General features: G+C 42.9%; 2 protein-coding genes across 12 annotated transcripts; one reads left to right on the top strand and one right to left on the bottom strand.

Annotated features, from left to right (window-relative positions):
- Positions 1-1415: 1415 nt before the first annotated feature.
- Positions 1416-4347, bottom strand: LOC112894791 (methylsterol monooxygenase 1-1-like). 3 transcript variants are annotated; one of them, XM_025962605.1, is made up of 6 exons: positions 3869-4347; positions 3256-3581; positions 2998-3145; positions 2351-2417; positions 1858-1890; positions 1416-1742 (listed from the first exon to the last, which is right to left on the bottom strand). In XM_025962605.1, the coding sequence occupies exons 1-5, from the start codon at positions 4196-4198 to the stop codon at positions 1874-1876; spliced, it is 888 nt and encodes a 295-aa protein (XP_025818390.1). In that variant the 5' UTR covers positions 4199-4347; the 3' UTR covers positions 1416-1742; positions 1858-1873. The 3 variants fall into 3 exon arrangements, with proteins under 3 accessions (XP_025818390.1, XP_025818388.1, XP_025818389.1); XM_025962603.1 differs by lacking the exon at positions 2351-2417 and having other exon boundaries at positions 1439-1742; positions 3869-4346; XM_025962604.1 differs by lacking the exon at positions 2351-2417 and having other exon boundaries at positions 1439-1742; positions 3256-3578; positions 3869-4343.
- A 3185-nt stretch (positions 4348-7532) lies between these two features.
- On the top strand, positions 7533-11944 carry LOC112893530 (formin-like protein 14). Of its 9 annotated transcripts, none has more exons than XR_003228838.1 (3): positions 7533-8191; positions 8989-9520; positions 9615-11944. XR_003228838.1 is itself a non-coding variant. In XM_025960911.1 (2 exons), exons 1-2 carry the CDS (start codon positions 7548-7550, stop codon positions 11551-11553), a joined length of 660 nt encoding a protein of 219 aa, XP_025816696.1. In that variant the 5' UTR covers positions 7533-7547; the 3' UTR covers positions 11554-11944. The 9 variants fall into 9 exon arrangements, 4 of the variants coding, with proteins under 4 accessions (XP_025816696.1, XP_025816695.1, XP_025816697.1 ...); XR_003228840.1 differs by having other exon boundaries at positions 8989-10549; positions 11538-11944; XR_003228839.1 differs by having other exon boundaries at positions 8989-10549; positions 11357-11944.
- The last annotated feature ends 11147 nt before the right edge of the window (positions 11945-23091 follow it).

Genomic DNA, 23091 nt, shown 5'->3' with positions numbered 1-23091 from the left:
TGCACTCACGAACTAAATACGGGACAAGAAGGCTCCATCCCGTGCTGCTCTTGAACCAAACACGACATGTCACAATCCGAAAGGTCCCGAGATGATCCCGACATAAGGCATGCCACCTTTGTAGTGTCTTATTTCTTCCAATTTAATAGAAACAAATATATATATATATATGAGGAAAGATGATTTATTATTTGTATGCTTTTCCCTTTGATTATGGGTATTTGTCTTCAAAATGTTCTGTCTTCTAGGCAATTTTGATGAAAATGACAGTTGATGTTGGGTTTATATCATGGTACCTATATATGAATTATATATATATATGCACGAGGGTATTGTTTCTTTGTGTATAATTGAAGAAACATATGTCAAGTATTGGTACTTAGTTGTTTAGGTTCTTTATTTTAGTGGAATCGGTTAGTTCATCCAGGTTCAAAGCTTTGACTTAGCATGCACGGATGCTCGTGATTTTCTAGAGTTGGTTTAGAAATTACAACATCATTTTTTCTGTGGTACTCCCTCCATCCTGAAATGTAAGACATTTTGGTTTGTCCTAAGTCAAACTGTTCTAAGTTTAACCAAGATTATAGAAAAGAGTAACAATATTTTGAATGTCAAAAGAGAATAATTAGATTTATTATGAAATATATTTTCATAATTTACTTATTTGATGTGTTAGATGTTAATACTCTTCTCTATAAATTTGGTCAAACTTAGATTACTTTGATTTAGGATAAAGCAAAATGCTTTACGTTTCAGGATGAAGGGGGTATACCAGAAGTGTGTGTTCATAGTTATTGGGGTTGTGCCTGCGTGTGGGTAAGTTTCTGATTCCGTAATGTCTCAAAAAGGAAAAGAAGACACATACATCTTGGGGCCGTCTACGTGGCAGAGTGTATGCATATGCGTTGTTTTTACTAAAATAGTACGGTTTGTAAACGTCCGGAGTTGTCTGAATCCTGATGATATTCGGGAAGATCAGAATCTGTCGTGCTTCGAAGAGAATATCAAACCGTCGATCCAGGTGATGGCGATTGGGATAGCTACCTGACGAGGAAAACGGTGTGTCTAGGTGCAAGTGTTAGCTGGCAAATTTCTAAATAGATAGTGGCTTTTATGTCAGTTAAACTAGCATGGGAATCGTAGTTTATTTTTGGAAGTTGTGCATTGAAATTAATTAACTCTTAAGCTTTCAGCAAACGGATCGGAAATCATTTGGTAGAAAGTAATGAATTTGGATAATATATTCTTAAAAAACTAGAGATACTTTCGAAGGCCCGCCCTCGCCAAGTTCATGACTCTACCCAACCACACATATCTTGTCCTCAAGATGCCCGCACCAAATGGAGTTCTCTCCATTTTACGGTGACGTGAAGACGTCTCACTCATGTGTGAGACGTGAGACAAGACAGGGAATATTGACCTGGCTAGGTCACGGATATTAGTTTGAATAAGTAGATGCAATATTCTCTTACATACATAAATTATACACAATATGTTTATTATTGCCTGATACAGAACACTAGAGAGATTACAAGTGTACATTTGTTCGTCCATTAGTCGACAGCCTCTGCAGTAAATAGAGATTATTTATTTGTAGATATCCCATCCGAACAGTACCGGTGATAATAGTAACAAACTATTTATACCCAATATTCAGGCAAAAAAATATCTCAGTCCTTCCCGATGTCGAATGCAGTGGTGCCTCCTTTCTTCTCCGCATTATTTTCTTCCAGGCTCTTCAGCTATATATTCCAGAGAGAAGTTCGATACAAAACAGAAAAGAAAAATCAGAGACATGTTTGAAAACAACATGACCATGATAAGAGAAAATGCGAATATGTAAAAAGACACTCGTACCTTCGCTTGCTTTAACTTATGGTATCTGTAGCCCTGAAATAAACAAAATAATAATAGTCAGTGTGAGAGGGACTGTACTATGGAGCAAATATATAATAAATACTCATAGTTACATTTCATATTGGACATAGAAGAAAAATTCTATATATGTAGATTTATCTTAAGAGAACTTTAATCATATTGTAATTTTAGGCGTCTCCTTGTCTTATTTGGTAACACATTGCTATCTGTTTGATCTCTTTCTTGTTTGGTAGCATGCTGCCATCTGATATGTCGAGGACACTTGGCACAATTTGCATGGCTACACTAAAGGATCACATCTTTGAAACCACCGTCTATTTGGCCTTTAGTTTGGTATTTTGCTTTTTGTTTGTATCACTGTGCTCTAGCTACTTGTGAGGCCTAAGTACAAATATGAGACCTATAGATGATGCTGGCTTAAGAAATAGTAATTTCAGAATCTTTTTTCGTTGTAACACTACAAGTAACTTACTAAATACTTGTGCTGAGCCACTTCTAAGAAAATATATTGTAACAACTCCTTCGTGAGAAGGTAATATCTGTTGTATGTAAAAGTTAGTTATTAGTAACTCCTTAGAGCAAGCACAACATTGAAAAGGTAGAGTACCAAGTTGCTCCTTCGAAAGAGCCACTCTAAAGGAAAGTAGGTAGTGACTTACATTTTCGAAGAAAAACACAAAAATGAACCAACTCACACACATCAGGTGGACGTGATTTCTGTGTAAATAGAGCACTAATTTACACCTTAGTGGGAGCATCTTTACCGAGAGAAGGTACCTCAGATATAGAAACTTAAGTGGTGAAGACTAGGTAGTAACACCTTATTCATTGTATTATGTGGACATGGGAAGAAGCTTACTTCTTTCAAACCAAGCCATGTTAATTTGATCCTGATATTTCGTATGGTAATGTTTTAGACATTGTTTTTATACTTTTTTAAACTCGTAGATATTATTTTAGGAAGGCTTTCATGGTTCCACTGTCCAAGGAGTTTCGCATCTAGCATATATATATATATGTATATATTCTCATCTTATAAAATATATATAAACATTTTATTAATTAGTATTATTATATATCAACATAGTAATTAGTATATATAGGAAATCATCAACTTACTTTGTCTGTCCTGTATATATAATCACAGTAGGTGAAAAGAGGAGCAAAGTTGCTTTGACTGTGCCCTCCAGCATAGTGATGATAGTCATGGTAGGCGGCGCCCCCATAGAAGGGAATCAACTTGGAAGGGCTGAATGGGAAGTGGTAGCTGCAAATTTCAACATGTAGTTGGTCATGCATATGGGGTAACAAGCACCTCAATGGAAAAGAAGGTTAGATATAGATATTAGAGACTGGGGGTTGGCATAAGTTAATCACCCGCTGTGCGTGTTGATGCCCTCGATTAGGCGGATGGAGAACCAGAGCCATTGCGTGGTGATGTGGCATGGCACAATGACTGGGCCAGACAGGGCGGGGATGGAAAGGAGGAGGTTCTCAGCCCAGTGGCTGTATGACATGGCGAAGCCTGTGGGAGCCGTAAACTCATGGTGGACGCGGTGGATCTTTTCGTAGCCCCACTGTGTGTGCAGAAGACGGTGGATCCAGTAGCTCAGGTAGTCCTCCAAGAGAGAGTAAACCACCAGCTGCGCAACTGCCTCCCTGACCGACGGCAACGGCAGTCCCATTCGAGTCCTCAGTATCTGCTACGTGCATATATAGCATGAACGTGCATCAGCATCGCATGGGATATATGCAGTTAACTCAGTTGCGATACTAGCATACCAAATGAATACGAGTTATGGTTATTATAAGGGTTTCATTGAGCAAAGAACTTGTCTGTGTGCAAGCTTAGCTTGTCCATCCGATCCATCAGTAAAGAACTACCAATATTTGTTCTATGGTTTTACACATATATAAGCCCCTTTACTTAGAGATATGATGTGTGCCATGCTTGCAAGAAAAGAATATATAGCTTAGCGGTATAGTAGACCTTAACAGCGACAGGATAGGAGACGAGCTGGAAGCCGACGGCGAGAGGAAAGAAGCAGGCCGCTTCCATGTAGCAGCGGAGGGAGGCCGCCAGCGGCAGCCGTACCCGGGGCTGCAGCTTGTACGGCAGCACGACGGACGGAGCGAACTGCTCGAGGACCACGAGGGGCAGCGGCGTGATCGTGTAGATGACGAAGAGGATAAATGTAGTGTGGCAGTGGAGCCAGGAATCTGGCATCGCCGCCGAGTACTGGTACCATGCAGCCTCCGCCCATGTCATGGCGCGCCCCAGCGCCGCCTCCGCCTCCGCCGCAGTTGCGTAGGGGATCATCGTGGTCCGATCCTCAGGCTAGCCACCACCTAGCTAGCTACCTACCCGTACGTGCAAGCTGCTTACCGCGCGCTTCTCTTCTCGCTACGCTTCTCGGCCGGTCGTGTGGCCGTGGAGATGAAGCTCATGGCAGCTCAGGGTCCGGGGCTCTGCGCTCCTTTATAGTGGTTGATCTCGGACACGTGGGTACAAGTGAACAACAAGGTGAAATTACGTGACAGAAGCATTATCTTGATCTTAAGAAAAGAGCTATTTTTCAGAAATGGAATATGGAAAAAGCGTGGAATTGTGGAAAATTACGTGACAGGGACATTTTAACTAAATATTAACTTGGTTATATGCTTATAATTTATACATAGATACAAAAACATCTGGAATCATCTATTGTTGGTGAATTTGCAGAAGATCATATCTGGTACAGGTGGTACTCAGGCCACCACAATAATCCTATAATCAGCAAAATATGTTCAATCTTTACGTGGTAGCCAGAAGATGTCATAAAGTAGACAAGAAAACAAAAAACGTACAACCAGCTCCCAACAACACGTCCATGGACCACACCATTTGCTTGTCCTATAAGATGTCAATATCCATGCCATGTGACGAGCACCTGGCAACAACAACAATGCTCAGATTTTGCCTGATATTCACCGTACAATTCCAGTGATATTTATTCTCCTGTGAGTTTTACTGTTTCTTCTTGATCTCTTTTACCCTTGGTACCAAAATTGCAGCGAGGGAGTATACGTGCATATCTACAGCCAGATAAAATGTGGACATGTAATCTGACAGCCACTTGATTCACACAAAATCAGCAAATACTCGGTACCACTACCACATAAAAGGTTAACAAAATAGCAAGCAGAATAAAAATCCGTCAAAAAAATAATATTTTCAGTCACTGGTTCTAAAAAACACTACCTGTCACAAGTGTAGCAAATGTTAAGCGGGAGGAAAACCATCTATTTTACTATAAAATTTCATATGAGAAGAAGCTATAATCATCTGTATAATTGGTGGCATCACAATAAGTTCCTCACTCCAAAGGTTTTCATTTTGCTCAGCAAAACCTAGAACTGCCCCTTGATTGTCTGGACTAATTATATATTTATATTTTTCCATTTAACTGCCAGAAGCGGCAAAAGCCTAGATGACCATTTGCGGATTCTTTACTTATATTTAGCGGGAAGCCAGATAGGGTGCCCCCCCCCCCTTCCTCTCATTGCATTTAGTTCTTATCAATCTACGCCGCTCTAACTATGGCATCCTCTTCTGCATAATCCTCATTCCTATTGCCATCATTGACCACTTCATCAACCACCTTCGATAATGACTTGGAAATCAAATACATCCAGGCAGTTATTCTTTATACCAATGAAAACGAATAGGAGTAAATGACTATGGCAGAGGGGAGGAAGATGTAAGTAAAATAGCTATTAGACCATTAGTTGTGATTTTAGTGATTAAGTGTAATATAGTCATCGGGACTAATATGTTTGTGAGTCTATATTTGTAGACTTTATAGATATTAGATGGATGAAATCTAAATATAGCAAGAACGTTCAAAACAAGTGATCCAAATCATAGCAAGTGCAAGTTATAGCAAAAAATACAGAGATAGAATAATATTTACATGCAAAGTACTAGATGATCCGATGGTCTAATATTTACATGCAACGGATCAATACTATAAAAGAGAAAATGAAACTCATTAGTCAGGCTAAGTACCGGATGATCGGATACTATTGTAAAGGCAGCTGAGTCATACAAGACCTTTATGCAGAAAGCATGTCAAGCAACAGAATATTTTGGAAAAAGTTATGGAAAATAAATAATAAATAAGCAAAAGAATATAAAAAAGAAAATCAAAAGTAGAAACAATAAAACAGGTAGTATACAAAAGAAAAGAAAATGAAAAAATAAAATAGATGAAAAAGAGAAAATAAACAAAAAACCAAAAATGGAAACAATAAAAATAGAAAATTAGTATTGAATGGACCGTGAATTAGATAATCTAAAAACTAAGGCTCCAAGCACATATAGAAACTTATTCCAAAGTCTATCTAATAGTGCACTAGATTTTTCTATGTATTGCTATCTCTACCGTTAAAAGTGCATTTGGCCGCCTATGTGGCTTTTGATGTTGATGACATAAAAAATTAAGGAGCTAATAAGTTTATTAAAATTATGGACAGGTTAAGATCCAATGAAATGAAAGAGTGCAAGAAAAGACGCCAATTTATCTTAAAGACAGTGTTGGAGCATAAAAGAAGATTTTTTATTAATTTCTATTTTCAATTTGAGTATAGGAAACACCGTACTATTAAGGGGGACACGAATGGATAGGTTGAAGATATCAAAGTGCTTAATTGAGATGCTAACCACCCAAGAGAGACACAAATCATATACTTGTGCACTTCTGTTTCAGTGTGTGTCGGAAGTTATTTCTTACGACAGAGGTCCTCGGCCGGCTATTTTAATACGGTCGGAAGTTCCGATTAGGGATCAGGAGTTCTGACAATCACTTAACCAGCATACTAACAGCTAGTTTTCAGGGCTCGGATATTTATACCCCTCAGCCCCCTCCTCACTTGCTGCTGACTTTCCCCGTGAAGAACACCTACACAAGCTTCCAATACTTCTCCCCAATCCTTCCAAGAGCTGATCCTTGAGTTGATGTTGATTTAAGCTAGGGCTTAGATGAGAGAAAGATTGAGGTGTGAGGCTTGAGCATTTGAATAATAAAGCAGCCACTTTCATCTCAAAACAATGAGCTCTTTTTAAAACTATTTAAAAAGTTATAATTATTTTCTATAACCAATGTTATTAATTTTATAATAAAGATGTAAGAAGATTCTTATTTTATCTATTTAAGGGTGAATTTTTTTATAATTTTTATTATATGTTAATAAATTTTTTTATATATTTGTTAAAAATATATTTTTATTTCTAGTTTTATTTTTATATATTTATTTTTTAAATATTTGTTGATAAATAAGCTATTTTTAAGTAGCTATGTTTATTATATTATCATACTTTAGTACGTGTATGTATAATAATTTTATATTCTAAAACTACCAATAAAGAAAATAGCTAAATGTTATCCTACATATATCGAGTAAATATCCGAATTTAAATCTAAATCTGAGGAATCTGTTTTACATTCGCATTTGAGAATATTTAAATTCGTATCTATATTTAAATTAAAATATGGTAAAAAATGCTATCATAATTCGATTTCATAATTATCCGCTTTCATCCTTATCGACTAGTCACAGCACCATGCCGGAAAGCTAGCAACCACACGCTTCAGTGAGATCAACGCGGCACACAAATCACGGCCCAGTAAATGTCATTAACGTTGAAACTTTTTACGCAATTCCTCTCCGCCGCACAGATCCTACTCTGCTCCGCCACCAGCCTTTCGCGCCGGCCACCACCCGCCCCGCCTCCGCCCCAGCCTTCCGCGCCGGCAGCTCCCCGCCCGGCCCCGCGTGCTGCAAGCCGCCTCCGCGGGCACCGCCGCCTCCCGTTCGCCTCCACAGGCGCCATACGCTACCGGCGACCTCCGCGCCCGCCGCCTCAGGCCGGCCACCTCCCGCCTGCCTCCGCCCGCGTGGTGGGCTCCCGGCCACCTCCGCGCCCGCCGCCTCCGGCTGGCCATCCCTGCCCGCCTCCGCGCGCGTGGCGGGCTCCCAGACCCCTCCGCGCCCGCTGCCTCCGGCCGGCCACCTCCCGCGCGCCTCCGCGCGCGTGGTGGGCTCCCGGCCACCTCCGCGCCGACCGGCCGGTCACCTCCCGCCCGCGTCCGCTCGTGCCGCGGGCCGCCTCCGTGCGCGCCGCGAACTCCCGCCCGCCTCTCTGCTCCCTCTGCGCGCCTCCCTGCTCCCTCTTCGGGCGGGCACCAATCTCGCCACTGCCGCCCACCGTCCGCTTGCCGCAGCACGCCGAAATTCGGCAGCAACACGGAGCGCCCATCAGCGACGGCAGCAAGTTAGTTCATCTACTCCCAAAATGGGTTCAATTGGTAGTTCATCTGCGCAGGCAACTGAATTGTTAGTTCATCTGCCGCTGCATCTCCACATGCATGAGTTCTGGGTGTCACTGTGTGTTCGAATAGCAGGTAACTGAGTTCATTGCCATTAGAATCTTTTATGGCATCTTTTACATTTGCTGATATGCATCCAGTTATATTTTTTTTACTTCAACTTCATAACCAAAGCAAGAAACTGGAACATTTTCTGTCGTGGCAAGGTCATCCAAAAATCTGTCTTGACATGGCCTATCACTTCTTAAGGGATTGTGATGTTCTCTAAAATTATTTTTTCCTTCCTTAAAGACCTGATACAAATCTCCTGCAACTCTGCACGAAAGACATGGTGACAGTTCATATGTAGCAGCAAATTAGTTTTCCTTTTATTCCATATGCTGATACCATGTTCAAGGTAGGGTTTTGTGTTGACCCCTTTCACTACCTCCAATCCAAACAAACTAATTTGCTAGATTCCCATACCTTGAGCGAACCATGCACTATCTGAGTAGAGTATACTTTCTTCTTCATTTTATCCAGTAATAACAACAATTGTGACTGTTTTTCTTAGTTTTGTTGGGCTAATGCATTTTACTACAACTTTCTTAAAAGCAAACAAAAAAATATTAGTCTAACCAGTAGTTTTTTGACGACCTAAATGTTGTATATCTATGTTTGGAGAACTTCAAATGCACCCAAAACAGTTAAAAAATGAACCACAATATCTAAGACAAATACTTTCGTATGCATAAACATGCAGGGGCATGGCAATGTGTATGCGGTTAGAACATATGACTTACCTTCTTCCGGAAGCTCCCAGTGCCTCGTTCTCGGGTAGCAGCAACAACACCAGTGATACCGTGTCTTCATTCTTCAGGGATTCGTGTAGCACAAGCATCGTATTCGATGTCGCGCTGCTATATAATCTTTCTCTGGAAAACACTACCTCATATTGCATGACACTAGGTTCAGTGTTGTCTTCAATCACGAGTCGGTCAGCACATTCAAGGGGAAGATAGTTAGCCATCTGAATGTGACTAGCCAATCACAAGAAATCCACCAGGCATTTCACGCGAAATGTGTTAAGATACGTATCGAGTCAGTTCTCAGATTAGATTGCAAGAATTTTCAAAAGAAGCAATGGATGCCCATCTATAGATGATATCGCCGGGTGCTGTTGTTTACAATCAGAGTTCTTGATGCAATACTTACGAATCCAAGCAGAATCATTTTCAGAGGCAGTCGAGGAACCCATTCATCTCCTCCTCGGTCTTGCCTCCAAAGTTGCTAAGGTGAACAGATCACTTGAGAAGCTCTTTTGCATATTGAACATGCGCAGAGCACTGTTTGACACCACCCCAATCCTCACAACAGTGTTTGATGCAGAGTTTGTGAAGATAGAGGTCGGGGGAGTAGTTGCAGCATTGACTGCAAAGGGAATGCTTCTTGAGCTGAAAATCTTGGTTCAGACTTGCAGAACACAGCACGAACTAACACAAGGCAACGTTCTAAGGATAACTGAATTCCTCATGAAATACATCAAGTTGCTGGTAAATCACACTGGAAACCTCGATCCCATTCTATGCCAAGGCCAGGCTGATGATCTGTTGAACATTGAGGGTGTGAATCTGACAGGTCATCTAGTATCTGGGATCTTCACCGATCTGGAATTAGTGGTTTAGGTATCTAGCTCATATGCATCTGAAAGATTGAATTTTCTATTTCTGGTGAACAACAAAGTGGAAGAATCGGATGGGCGCCTGATGGTAGGAGCCCAGTGGATCAAAAAGCATCACAACAGTGGATCAAAAAGCATCACAACAACATCAAATAGTACATGAGTGATTACCTATCCTCATTATGGAAAGTGGTAGTCTGTCTATCGGTGATCCCTTGCCCGTTGAAGTGTGTCTATCGGCCGGCAGAAACGGTCTCCCTAAGCGGCGGCGTATGCAGAGTGTTGGTATTTTTAACATCACAAATAAATCCGCAAGCATACAGATACCGTTGTAGCTTTCACCTAGGAGTATTTCAGGGTATCTTATCCACTGAGGAATGTGAGTTTACTCTCTAAGGTTCAGGATAGTCCAAGGACACTACACTGGCTAGAGAAGAGGGGTAGAGCAGATTCCTAAGGCTAAGAATCAAAGGTAAGATAGAACAGTTTACTTCGGGCTACTGGATTCTTCCTGGATAGAACCTGGTCGCTCCAGTAATATGGCACTGCGCTATACCCGGACGGGGAGGACTACGGAGGGTGAACAGGGCTGTCACCACCTGCTACCTACCTCAACTACTCGTGGGATATACCACAACGAAAGGTAAAGTCTAGTTTAGACACCACGTCTATACCATCTTTTACTAGCTCTAGCCTTGGCCAAGAACATCCGTCTCTATTAGGAGTCTTTGACCAGAGCATCCACTAAACTAGTAAACGATGATCGTGTAAGCAACTAAGAAACTAGAACTATTACTTAACTAAGAAACTAGAGCACAAAGAAAATCACGAACACTTTGATACATAAGCATCCATCGAGATACAAGTTGGAGAAGAGTGCCGACAAACCCGGCACTTTCCCGACTCCCCTCACTCTCCCTATTTTCTAATACCACTGAGGCAGCGCTACACCTGTAGAAGGAGCCTAGAGCTCGTATATGAGAGTGAGAGAGCAAGAGAGCAATGTGAATATGTGTTCTAAGTCTACCCCCCTCTGGTATTTACAGGGGTGGTTAAGTCGGTTTGCAGCAGGTTTGGCAAGTGAATCATGCAGAACCAACTTGGAGAAGCATTGAGGAGTCGCTACGTGGAAGGCGGTGGCTAGTGGGCCCACCCCTAGTTTGGCCAAACTAGGGATTCGGCCGACCTAAGGCCACCACCTTAGGCCACCGTCTTCCAAGTAGGTCCCACTCGCATGCATGCGTGCATGGCACTTTTCCTTGGGGGTTTAGGCTATCATTTGGGTCCTTCAATCCTCATGCTTGCTTGTGATTGGTTAGGAGTTTATCACTTAGATTATACATGCTCTTTTCATGCATTTTCAGTTCAGATTCGCCAGCACCTGTGGAATTCGTTAGATATACGCCTTATTCTAGTGTTGGCCTGTGCTTTTTATTCCATTTTTATGCAGGATTTGATGATCAAAATTGGTCTGTAACGAGTGTCAACAAGATCCTCTTAGTCCTTTGCTCGTCCTCGAGTGAAGGCATAGAACTAAGGCGGACACGACTGCCTTGTCAAGATTCCAGCATAAACGTTATTCTACACCTTACGTTCACTTGTGATTTGAAGTGTCTATCATGATATTGCAGGCGGCTGAAAGACTGAACGGTGTTGATCCAAGCTCCTTCCCTTCCCAGCTGCTAGATTGGGGTTTTGAAGAAGATTTTGAAAAGAAATCATCCATGGTCTTATCCCCTTCAAATATCTCTCGATCGCTCATGTGTATGTATCTCACCAAAGCTTCACCTTTCCCTCCCTATCTGTATGTATATGGCCGAAATGGAGCTTGGTAGGGAGTATGTGAATGTGTACTTGTGGTACATCTATTGCAAAACCAAAGATTGGATCCATAGAGATAATACATCTTTACGAGCTGATCAAGATTGTGCGCGTGTGATGAATAGTGGATGTGGACTCCTTTTGTATGATCTCTCTTCCTTTGTAAATTCTTTTTGAGAGCATGGCTATCACTTTTTTCAATACTTGGATCTTCATATATCCATTTTTTTTCAATACTTGGACCTTCATGTGTCCTCTTTTTTTAAATAGCCCATGTCTCTTTTGTAACAATATTTGGAGAGAGACCAAACTTTTTGGGAGCATTTATTTCATGGGACATAGTAGCTAACTTCAAGTGCAGAAGTTTGCTAGTGTACGTGATCTTGATCAAGCAGATAACAAAGAGTATCTTGTTAGGTCATAATATTTGATAAAGCTCAATGTATAGCAAGACACCTATGTATAAAGGTTTATCCATGTAGACCGACATATGGCTTTGGTGGGATAGACACAAGGGATTTTAAACCATGGAATATTTTTCTTCTTTTTGAAATAAAATTCCCAATCAAGTAAGTTCAGCAGATATGGAAACTTGTATCAAACCATATCACATTAATCAACAACTTGAGCATCATGGGTTCCCTAGGATTTGTTTCACAACTTCAGGTTCGGTAGAGAATAAAACTTATCCACGAACCATTGAGTCAAGCACTTTGACTTTTGTTTGAGTTTAAATATTTTAAAATGAGAATTGAAAACATATTTAAAACTCATAGGTCAGGGAGAAAATGAGTGATGACATGCAAACCGAGGAGCTGGAGCGAAGTGGGCCAGCCTTAGGTCGACCGAACTAGGGGTTCGGGCGAACCAGGCATGTGCCTGCTCGGTCTGGCTTTGAGGATACTGAGTTCATCTTATGGTACATGTGAGGTGTAGGGACTTTTGCGGCATATATACTTCAGAATCTCGCGAGAATCTCCCCCACACTTGTTTTCGATCTTGTCTTATTTAATCAAAGCAAACAAAAGAGTGAAAGCAAAGGGCTCTGCCGGCATTAATATCCAGGAGCCAAAGTTTTATTCAATTCAAATTATGGGGGCTCTTACAATGATGGAAATAAATTTAATAAAATAATGTAAATAAAGGGAAATAAACCTAAACTAAGCGCCTGACTAAGCTAACTAAGGAAGGCTCATGTCTATGGTGCATAGTAGAGCTCTTCCTGACCCACGGCCTTATACAAGCGCTTCAGCTTAGCGCTTAAGCCGCGGCGGAAAGAACGGAGGTCATTGTGCAGGTCCTCTGCCTCCAATTTCCACTTTGCCAGCTGATCCATTAGCCTCTTATTTTCTAAGCGCAGCTCTCTAACCATGATTGTGAAATCAGCTAAAGAGGGCTCCTAGGGGCTTCATCCTTGCTACTCTCAAAGTAGCCCCTAGGTATCTTATCGCAGGCTGCGATCTTTGTCTCCTAACTCGTCCTGGGGACGAGTTAACTGATTCGTCCTGCTCCTTCCCCTTCACAACGCGTGGCGGAGTGAACATCAGGATCTGATCTCGTGGTGGAGGGCTCTTTGGTTCACCCCTCGGAGGCGCAAAAGGCTCGGTCGATCCATTGTCCTTGAAGAGCTGCTGATACACAGGCTTCCAGAGCGCAAAGTGACTGTGTATGGCCTCTGGTGCGGGCTATGGGGCAACCCTTCGGCTTCTACATCTTGCGAGGCGACGGGGAGCACACCGAGGAATAGGGGCACGATAGGTCGTGACTGTCAGATCCGAAGCCACGTGACTACGTACATAGCGTATATTTAGGATAAGGGATGAGATATGGTCCATACCCTATACTAATTGTAACTACTCGTACAAGAGTAGGCTAGTTGAAACAAAAGTAAACTACCCGAGTTACACTCGGGTAGGACTCATAAGCTCGTATCTGGCTAGAATTTCCATATAACCCTGTCCCCCGACTATATAAGGGCGGAATGGGACCCCTAAAAAATTATCAGCACGTAAGGCAATACAAACCACCACACAGGACGTAGGGTATTACGCATACTGCGGCCCGAACCTGTCCAAAGTTTCGTATTTCTGGCACCTTCGAGTTACTGATCTCAGCGACACCCCACCTACAATCTACCTCCTCAGAGTACCTGTGGGTTTGGAGGTTAAACACCGATAGCTGGCGCCAGGTAGGGACGCTCATCGAAGATCCACCGGCGAATTTGATAGCATCGTTTAAACTTTACCAGCGCCGTGCTCGATAAGGGCACTATGTTCACCTTCGGTTCCCTGGTCTGCATCGCCAACAGCCGTGGTAGCTTCAACAGCTTCCTTGTTGACACCAGGGAGCTGGAGGCATCAGGTCCAGCATCCCATTGCGACATCGACGAACTCGCCGATGATCTCGGCAAAATTTAACTTTCCGATCTAATCGGGGAGTGCGAGAACAAGTTCGGGTCCAAGAAGCCGGAGGATATTTCCTGCGCCGAATTCAAGTTCGGAACGGATACGTGCAGTCGGCACGAGGAGCAGGTCACCACATGCGGTCGTTGGTTGCTGAGCGGAATCGACTAGATTTTTTCCATCTCCGAGACGAAATCGCCGGTCGCGTGAACCGCCTCATATCAATCTCGAGAGGCGGAGAAAATCCACTTTTGCTGCACGGATTTCAATACAGAGAGCAAAGTATCAACGTGCGGCAAAACATAAATCTGGGACCATATTGCTACACGCACACTTATGGTTTCCAAAAATCTTCAAGCTCCATGGTACGAGTCTACGACTTCAACATGCACCACTTAATCGACAAGTCCAGGCGCTCCGTCGACTAACTCAACTCGACTCCAGCTCCTGCCATAACTCCGACGATGTCGACTACTCAGCTCGACTTCAGCTCGCGCCGCAACATCAACACACAACAATTACATCAACCTCGCGAGGACGCTCGGTGACCCCCCGACGACTATTTCGACTACTCGAGTCGACTACAAAACTAGTCGGGAGCGGGAGCGGGCCTTATACCATCAATAACTAGTCGGAATTGACTCCGACTAGTCGGGCTTCATCAACAAACCGTCGGGAACAAGCTACATCTTCATCAACAAACCGCCCACGAATCAAGCTAAGTCATACTTTAATATTTTTATATTTCTGGATATTAACCGTGTGACTTTGCCGCCACACCGTAATTGCGTTACTGACTACTCATGCAGCTCAGGGCTTGTAGTCGGGACTACACCTAACGGGTGTATAATATGCGCTCCTCGAGCGTTCTTTTTTTTTCGCGCAGCACTAACTGCTCTAGTTTTCTTTTAACGGTTGCTAAAATACCCGGGTAGCACACGCTTTAATCCGTGAACCCTCGACTCTTCTGTACGCCTATGTTACTACGCGTGCATACGGCCATGCTCCCTGCGCTATGGGCTACGGTTACCAGGGACCAGGTGCTTAAACGTAATAGGCTACCTACTTAGGGAAATTATGTGACCTAGCAAGAGCAAAACGTGAAAAATTTTACATGCATTTTACAATGCTAGGATTTGCTCCCAACGCGTTATCATGTGTATCAGTTACAACATATTTTTATGTTTACCTTGCAGGGGATCTGACCTGGATCATGCCGCTGGGCGAGGTATGCTATCGAGAGTTGCCTTGCTTGGTCATCACTTCGTCGGCACAGATCCATCGGCGTACTTTCGATGACTCTTCTAGCTCCCATGCTCGGGGGTTGGCGCAACAAGGCACTCAACATGTTTTCGGCAGCTTGTCTAGCGCCCAGGCTCGGGGGTTGGGCAGATTACTGCTCGGCACATCTCCATTAGGCTCTACTAGCTCCATAGCTCAGGGGCTGGCTGCCAATAACTACTTGATGTGGCTCCGACTCACCAGGCTCATAAGCTCGCGAGCTGGACGCCGCAAAACTACTCGAAAAAAGACTTATGCGAAGACTTCCCTCTATTACCGCGGGGTTAAATAACCAACGGTAATAGATGGGATCTCAAGATAAGATTTGTTTTGAACGGTAATTTAGGGTTACTTTGGGAAATTTATTCGCTTAACCATTTTTTCATGGATGCTATCCCAAAAAGGTGTGACACCCTAGGTGTCAAAATTGTAACACATTAGGAAAGAAAGTGGAATATATGTATTGAATTGAGTGAATGTGTGGAAATAAGGACTTATGTGTAATTTTTCAAAAGTATGAGTCCTTTTATGCAAAATATTTGAATTACAAATGTAACTTCCAATTTTTACTAGGGGTAAAAGTGTAAGAGTGTTAGTCATTATTGCATTATATAAAACTTGCAATTAAGTCCAAAAATACATAAAATTTACCCTAATAAGGATAAAAACTTTATAAAGTTTGAATTAAGTCTAAGGTTTTAAAATAAAGCTCTATCCTTTGAGTTTTTGAATTTGAACCCTAAATAAAAGTTGTAGGTTTTGAAAACTTCTACAATTCTTGTTTTGACCATTTTCTCATTTGGGATATAAAATAGTGAGAAACTGTTTTTACATCGGGGACCTTGGAATTTTTGAAATTTGCACATCAGCCCCTGGCGCCCCCCCCTTCTTCTTCTCCCTCTACTCATCTCTGCCGTCGCAGGCCACCACCGCTCACCGCCGTTGCAGCTCTGCCGACGCCACCTCCTACCTCTGGCAGCTCCCACGAGGCGCCCCCAGGCCGGCCGCCGCCCTAGCCCCTCTCCTCTGGCCTTCTCCCGCGCGCGCCACGCAGCCCCGCCTCTACCCGAGCACCGCTCGGCCGCCACCTCGCCGCTGTCGTGGCTAGCGCCCGTGCATGTTTTTCCCCTCTCGCCCTTCTTTTCTGTTCCAAGACCTTCAGTAGCTCTCCCTCCCTCCATTTTGCTCTCTCTTGCATTCTCATTTCACCCCGAGCTTCTGAACGCCATCGCCGCCCGTGTTCTTCTCCGGCGAACCCCCTGTCCACCATGGGCAGACCACCCCAGCCCCTCCCGATCCACGACAGCCCCTCCCATAGCTTCACCTCGACCCTGTGAAGCTCGCCCACCCTTCAATCGACTTCTTTGAGCTTCAGTTTGGCCTTCCCGACACTCGCCAGTGTTCTTCTCCTCCGCCGTCGTTACAATCACCGTCAGTCACCCCTTTTCCGTAGCCTTTAGCCTCAATTGAATGTAGCAGTGCATCACCGATGGCTCACCGATGCTCGTGCGCAGGGCCTTCGCCGACGTTGATCGCCGGAGCATCGCCGTCGCTGTTGACCTCTCCGCCGCCGCCTCGGTCTGCCGTGGGGATCTGCCTTTCCGACCACCCCAAGCCTCGCCAAGGTGCTCAATCGAACCGCCTTGCTCCCCTCGGGCTTCTCCCCAACCTCTGGACCGCCGCCGGTGAACCCCCTCGCCAGAACACCACCGTCGTAACCGCTCGGCCTGTGTCTCGCCCGGCCAGGGACCCAATTGCAAAGATTTTAATCTTTGCAGGGTCCCATCTGAGTTCTTAGCCCTTGTTTCAATTCAAATCAGTGATCTTTAGAAATTTGTAAGAATTTGTAGGAAATTTAGAAAAATATCAAATCAGTTTTGTTTGAATCCTTGAAGTAAACTCTACAACTTTTGTATTATAGCTTTGAGCTGAATGAGTGAATATTTTGAATTAGAATAAATATTAGGAAATAGGTGTGCTAATTAGATCTCTTGATCCATAGCTATGCTACTATTGAAATTTGAAATATAGGATGTGTGTCTCATATATAGCTTTATGTAAAATTTGTAGATTCAGAACTATTTCCTAGCTATGATGTTTAAGTGTCTTTGTTTTATATTAATGAAAACTTTAGAATTTATTCAAAGGTGAATCTTTTAGTGTTTGTAGCTGAAAATTTTACTCTAACTTTCTTTCAGCATGTCTAATCCATGATAAAATTTTGAATATCAGTAGCATAGAGTAGCTTGAGTTATGAATTTAGGCTTAGATTCAAAGATAATTCATGAATAATAGTTCTAGTTTATGAACATTTATTAAATTAAATTAGAGTGTTACTTTTGCATAGTCTAACATGTTCACAAAATTACAGCACAAGATCTAGTGTAGGACTTCTGATATAAATAGATCTTGATATTATAGTGCTGTTTTTGTTTATTTTTGTAGCGCAGTTTCTGTAACGATAAAATCTTGATAAATTTGCAGTAGCTTAGATACAGATTAACTTTTCCCTAGTAAAACTTTCAACTTCATTTCTGCAGTAGTTCGATCTGTAAAAATAATTCATGTGTTATGCATGTTTTAGTTACAACATTTGTTATGAGTTATCTACTAAATAAAATATTCTAAAAATTTCGGGATAAGATTATTTCAATTAGATCTATTTATACTAATTTTTATATCATTATTAATCACTCCTAACTTAGGGTTTTATTATTTGACCAAGAATTAAAATAATAACCCCAACTCTTATTGAATGAGTAATTTAGTTAATTAAATCAACTAATGATGCTTAATGAATAGATTAGAGTCTTTTCCATATGTTTAATGTCATTAGTTTGATTGTTTAGAGTAACTAGGTAGGTTATCTGATGAAATTAGGTAATACTCAATAAATGACTGCCCGTAGAAAAAGTTTAATTAACTTGTTGGATTGCAACTTTTTCGTGAAATGAAATGAAAGTGTATGCATTCCCTAAAGTATAATATTTGCATATCATGTAGACTCGACAACTCTCGCTGATGGAAATTATGAGCTAATCCCGGAACCAGAAGAAGGAATTTCTGAAGACCTCGGGAACGTCACCGGAGATTTAGCTGAAGCCCCGAACCCCGGTTCGGAAAGTTTTAGTGTTGACATCTCTAACCCCAGCCCTGCCAGTGAAGGCAAGCCCCGGACATAAACCTTATTTTCATACACTACAATTTAAATATTAATTTATTGTATTGATGCATCTAAGTTCTTAGGAGTTGTATGGAAACCCTAGTTGCACATTCCTAGAATCCTATGTACTGTATATTAGAACCTGAGTCCCAGTAGCTGCTATGCTAATAAGACTGGTAGAAGTTGAGTGATTGCCTGTCACTCGTGAGCTTTATAGGAGTTGCAATGTTTACATTCCTGCAATCACTATAAGGATAACGGACGGGGTTCTGATTATGATTCATGACCTTGACAAAAACCCCGTTTGTGTTAATAAAAGTTGATAAGGACGCAGTGTGTGGTAGTGGTGGTTAAGCGTTTGAAAGTACTAGCCACATGCCGTGAATTATGGGTAAGCGGTAAGCCTAGTAACCGATCGGCCCGAGGAGTGGACATACCCCCCACCACTCGTAATTTGGTTTTTCGCACACGCACCGACGTGCGGAAGTACGTTCTGCACAGCGGACAGGAGTACGATCATGTAGTCGCGCTACAGGCGTACGTTGTGGCAGAACCGCCTGAATTATTCCGGCTCAAGTGTGCTAGTCATCGCTATACGGCCGATATTAACTCAACGCACTTCAAACGGAACAACCCATTGGTCTGTCGAGTCTCCGCCCGATACAACCACGGTTCAACAGGATCGAGGTAGGTTTATCTCGCACGAAGGCGAGTATACAACCACACAATAGCTCACCAACTTTTAATTACAGAATATTAAACATTATTACAAACTGTTTCAAACTTTGAGTAAACTTATACAAACATTGTTTAAAGTGAAAAGCTAAACAGCTTGTCCAGGTTCACAGCGGAAGAAAATAAATACGCGACTACACACACCGCGAAGGTTGATACCATGCTCAGCCCAAGGCCTGGTGTCACTCAGGAGGGTCACTGCCAGCCGGGGACGGATCCCACTCCACGGACCAGCCATATGGAATAGAAGTTGGCCATGCAGAGCTATCCGTGGGGTTCTCGAAGGTCGTACCTGAAAATTTTACTAGCAAGACTGAGTATTCTAATACTCAGCAAGGCTTACCCGAGATTAGGGTATACTTTGCCCATAACTAAACTTGTGAAGGCTTGTAATGGTTCTAGGTTTAATTTCAGCTGAAAAGCAACAAAGAATATGAACTAATTTCTCATATTTTAGCTGTCAGGTTCTAGTTTCATTAATCATTCTAGGTAAGCTCCTATTCTAAGCAAGCAAGGTGGAAATTAATATTCATCCCAATTATTCCAGAATGATTACTGTTCTTACTCTATGTGGCAGAAGGAGTAAGCAGTCTCAATCTCCGCGAGAAACGGACGATTCTAAATTGAATTTCACAACCTTGCAAGGCAAACCTAACTCACACGCTTGGAACATCCAACGATAGCTTCGAAGCAACAGTTTACCTTTCATTCCGACTCATGGAACAGGGCCACCACAAGCGACTGTAAGACCGTACGCACACCAATTGTGCAGGACATACATCTGTAGCGCGACTACATGACCGTACTCCTATCCGCTGCGCGGAACGTACTCCCGCACGTCGGTGCGTGAGAAAAACCAAATTACAAGTGGTGGGAGGTATGTCCACTCCTCGGGCCGATTTGTTACTAGGCTTACCGCTTTACCATATTTCGCGGCATGTGGCTAGTATTTTCAAACGCTTAGCCACCACTACCACACATTGCGACCTTATTAACTTTTATCAAAACAGATAGGGTAATTCTCCAGGTCATGATACTGCACATGACCCTGTCCATTATCCTTATAATGATTACAAAATAGTAAATATGCAACTCCTATATCGCGCGAGTGACAGGAGATCACCCGCCTTCTGTCGGTTCTATTAGCAGAGCATCTATGCGATAAGGACTCAGGCACAATACATAGGTTCCTAGTGTTAATGCATCTAGGGTTCCATTTCAACTCCTAGACTTAATGCATGATATATAATATATAAGTATAAAATTGTAGTAAATTGAAATACTGGGTTATGCAACGGGGCTTGCCTTCTTGAGTGGGGTTGGGGGCAGGAGTGTCAAGGATTTCTGAACTTTGGTTCGGAGCTTCAGTTAGAGTCTCAGCGACGTTTATCGGGTCTTCAGAAAACCCTTGGTCTTGTTCCTGGATTAGCTCGTAGTCTCCGTCATCGAGCGTTGCTGACTCTACATGATATGCAACGATTTAAGTGAGATGGTTCTTAAGTTAAGGATTTTATTTCACGATAAAGTTGCAATCCAACAAATTAATCAATATAAACTCATGAAGCAAGGGGGGGGGGTGTGTTTGATCCCAAACGACTATGTACACTTAAGTCATGGAATTACTTTGAAGTAATTGACAAGTTTTATTTTAAAACCCATAAAGATTCTAATCTTGAATTTTTGTGGTTAAATTTATTTTCAATAAATAAGCTTATTGTGAATTTTTCATAATTTTCTGAAAACATACACTAAAACATTTGAATTTTGAATTCAAACTTCAAGTTTAAATTCAAATCCTGAGTAAACAGCATTATAAATTCTTAAAAATTTAATTATGAACTAATTATCAACATATTAGGTTATGGTCAAAAGATCTAAATAGAAGAGCTTTAGGAATATGTTTAAATGAATTTAAACTATTCCCAATTTGATTTGCAAAAGATTAAAGGAACTTAAATTACAAAACTGTGCTAAGCATGAAATTTTTACACTAGCTTACTCATGACTTAAAGAAGCTATATACCGAAAAGCACAAGAAAATAAGCTAGCATGTAAAAGTTATGCATAAGATACCCTTTTACTTTAGGTTTAAAATAATTCAAAAGCATTTAGTTTTAAGTCAAACTTTATTAACAAAAGTTGTAGATTTATATTTCTAAATTCTAACAAAACTAGTTTGGTAATTTTTGGATTTTTCTACACATTCCTATGAATTTTACAAGTTGACAGCTAACACTAGCTAGGGGTCTTGCGAAGAGGTCCTCGGTTTCTTGCACAGGGGACCCTAGAATAGAAAACTATATTGCAAATAGGCCCTTGACAGCCCACGACGGTGGCCGGCGCGTCGGTCCGACGTGTTCTTGCCGGCGGTGAGGGTTTGACCGGGGAAGAACCGGTCCTATACGACCTCTTTGACCGGGGAAGAACCGGTCCTATACGACCTCCAAGACCTACTGAGTCTAGGGGTGGGTGATGTGCTCGAGGAGTAGTGGCGGAGCACGGCCCGCGATGATGGATGGCGGCGGCAGTGACGGCGCACACACGTTCCCGGTGAGGGGCCGGCGAACATGGATGGACAAGGCGCGCATAAGCATCACGAGAGCGTGGGGATGCTATAGCAGTACCTAATTGGGCCGGAGATGGGGCAGAAGGGGGTGATCGACGGCGGGGCGGGTCGGGTTCTCACCGGCGGTGATGGCGGTGCGGCGTTCTGCAGGCTGGGGTGCCGGAGGGCGGCGTGGAAGTAGTCGAGGAGCTTCTACAGGTTGGTGTGGTGCTGCTGGTGCCCTTGGCTGGGGTGAAGCGGCTCTACAACGGCGGGGCGACGGCGAGGCCGAGCGGGCAGCAGAACTGGAGCTCGTCGGCGTCGTGGTCCGACTATTCCAGTGGAAGAATTTGGAATTAGTTGGCTCGGTGAGCTTCGGTGGGTCGCGGGGATGCTGTTTGTGCTTTGGATCGGGAATGGGGAGCAGCGGTGGCGGCTGTCGACGGTGAGTCGAAGTCGCGGAGGAGGTCCGGTGATGTGTGGTGGTCAGAGCAGGAGAGAATGAGCGAAATGTGTGTGTGCAAACGCAAGAGCAAGTGGGCTAGGAGCTCCAGGATGTGCTCGGGGTCTAGAAGAGGATGTTGTTGTGCGGGAGCAGGAGCTAGCACGCCGACGGAGGATGTGGCAGCTCGGGCAGCGGCAGCGCAACGTGGGGGAGCAAGGGCGGCCAGCGCGGGGTTGGGAAGGCGGCAGGTAAGGCGGGAAGGGCACGTGGCTTGATGCAGTGCGGCGCGGATGCGGCGGGGGCGCTGCACATGGCCGGCCAGAGCGGTGGCGGCGCGGCGCAGAGAGAAACAGAGGAGAAAGGGGCTGGAGGAGGAAGAAGGAGGACTATTTTGTGATTTTCTAAAAGTGCAGGGACCTCACTAAGATGTATATGCAACTTTCAAACCAGGGTCAAATGGAAATGGGCCCAAAAGCAAAAGTGTAGGGTTTTCCAAAATCTACATCTTTGTTTTAAGGTTCATTTGTAGAAAAGCTAAGGATTTGTAATTAATATAAAACTTAGCAAAGTCTCTAAACTTTATATAAATCCTATTTAAAAACTACACTACATATACATCCTATGTGTAGTTTCACCTATATTTGCGATTTAAACACAAGTTTTTGACTTTTGCCAAAATAACCTTCATGTATTTGGATTCTACCTCCCATGTTCACTCATTTAACATTATAGGACCTTTGTTAATTTATAACTATATAAACACCCTTTTTCCTTAGCATTTAAATTTTTAAAC

The sequence above is a fragment of the Panicum hallii genome, chromosome 5, assembly GCF_002211085.1.
Source record: "Panicum hallii strain FIL2 chromosome 5, PHallii_v3.1, whole genome shotgun sequence".
Classification (NCBI taxonomy): domain Eukaryota; kingdom Viridiplantae; phylum Streptophyta; class Magnoliopsida; order Poales; family Poaceae; genus Panicum; species Panicum hallii.
This window is presented reverse-complemented; position numbering and strand designations above follow the sequence as displayed.

Coding starts and splice junctions, on each gene's coding strand:
- LOC112894791 (XM_025962603.1), bottom strand. CDS start 4,198: ATGATCCCCTACGCAACTGCGGCGGAGGCGGAGGCGGCGCTGGGGCGC. Junction 1,891..2,997: donor ATATATACAGGACAGACAAA/GTAAGTTGATGA, acceptor TGTTTATTTCAG/GGCTACAGATACCATAAGTT. Junction 1,743..1,857: donor ATAAGTTAAAGCAAGCGAAG/GTACGAGTGTCT, acceptor TGGAATATATAG/CTGAAGAGCCTGGAAGAAAA.
- LOC112893530 (XM_025960909.1), top strand. CDS start 7,548: ATGTCATTAACGTTGAAACTTTTTACGCAATTCCTCTCCGCCGCACAG. Junction 8,192..8,988: donor CCCATCAGCGACGGCAGCAA/GTTAGTTCATCT, acceptor ATAAACATGCAG/GGGCATGGCAATGTGTATGC.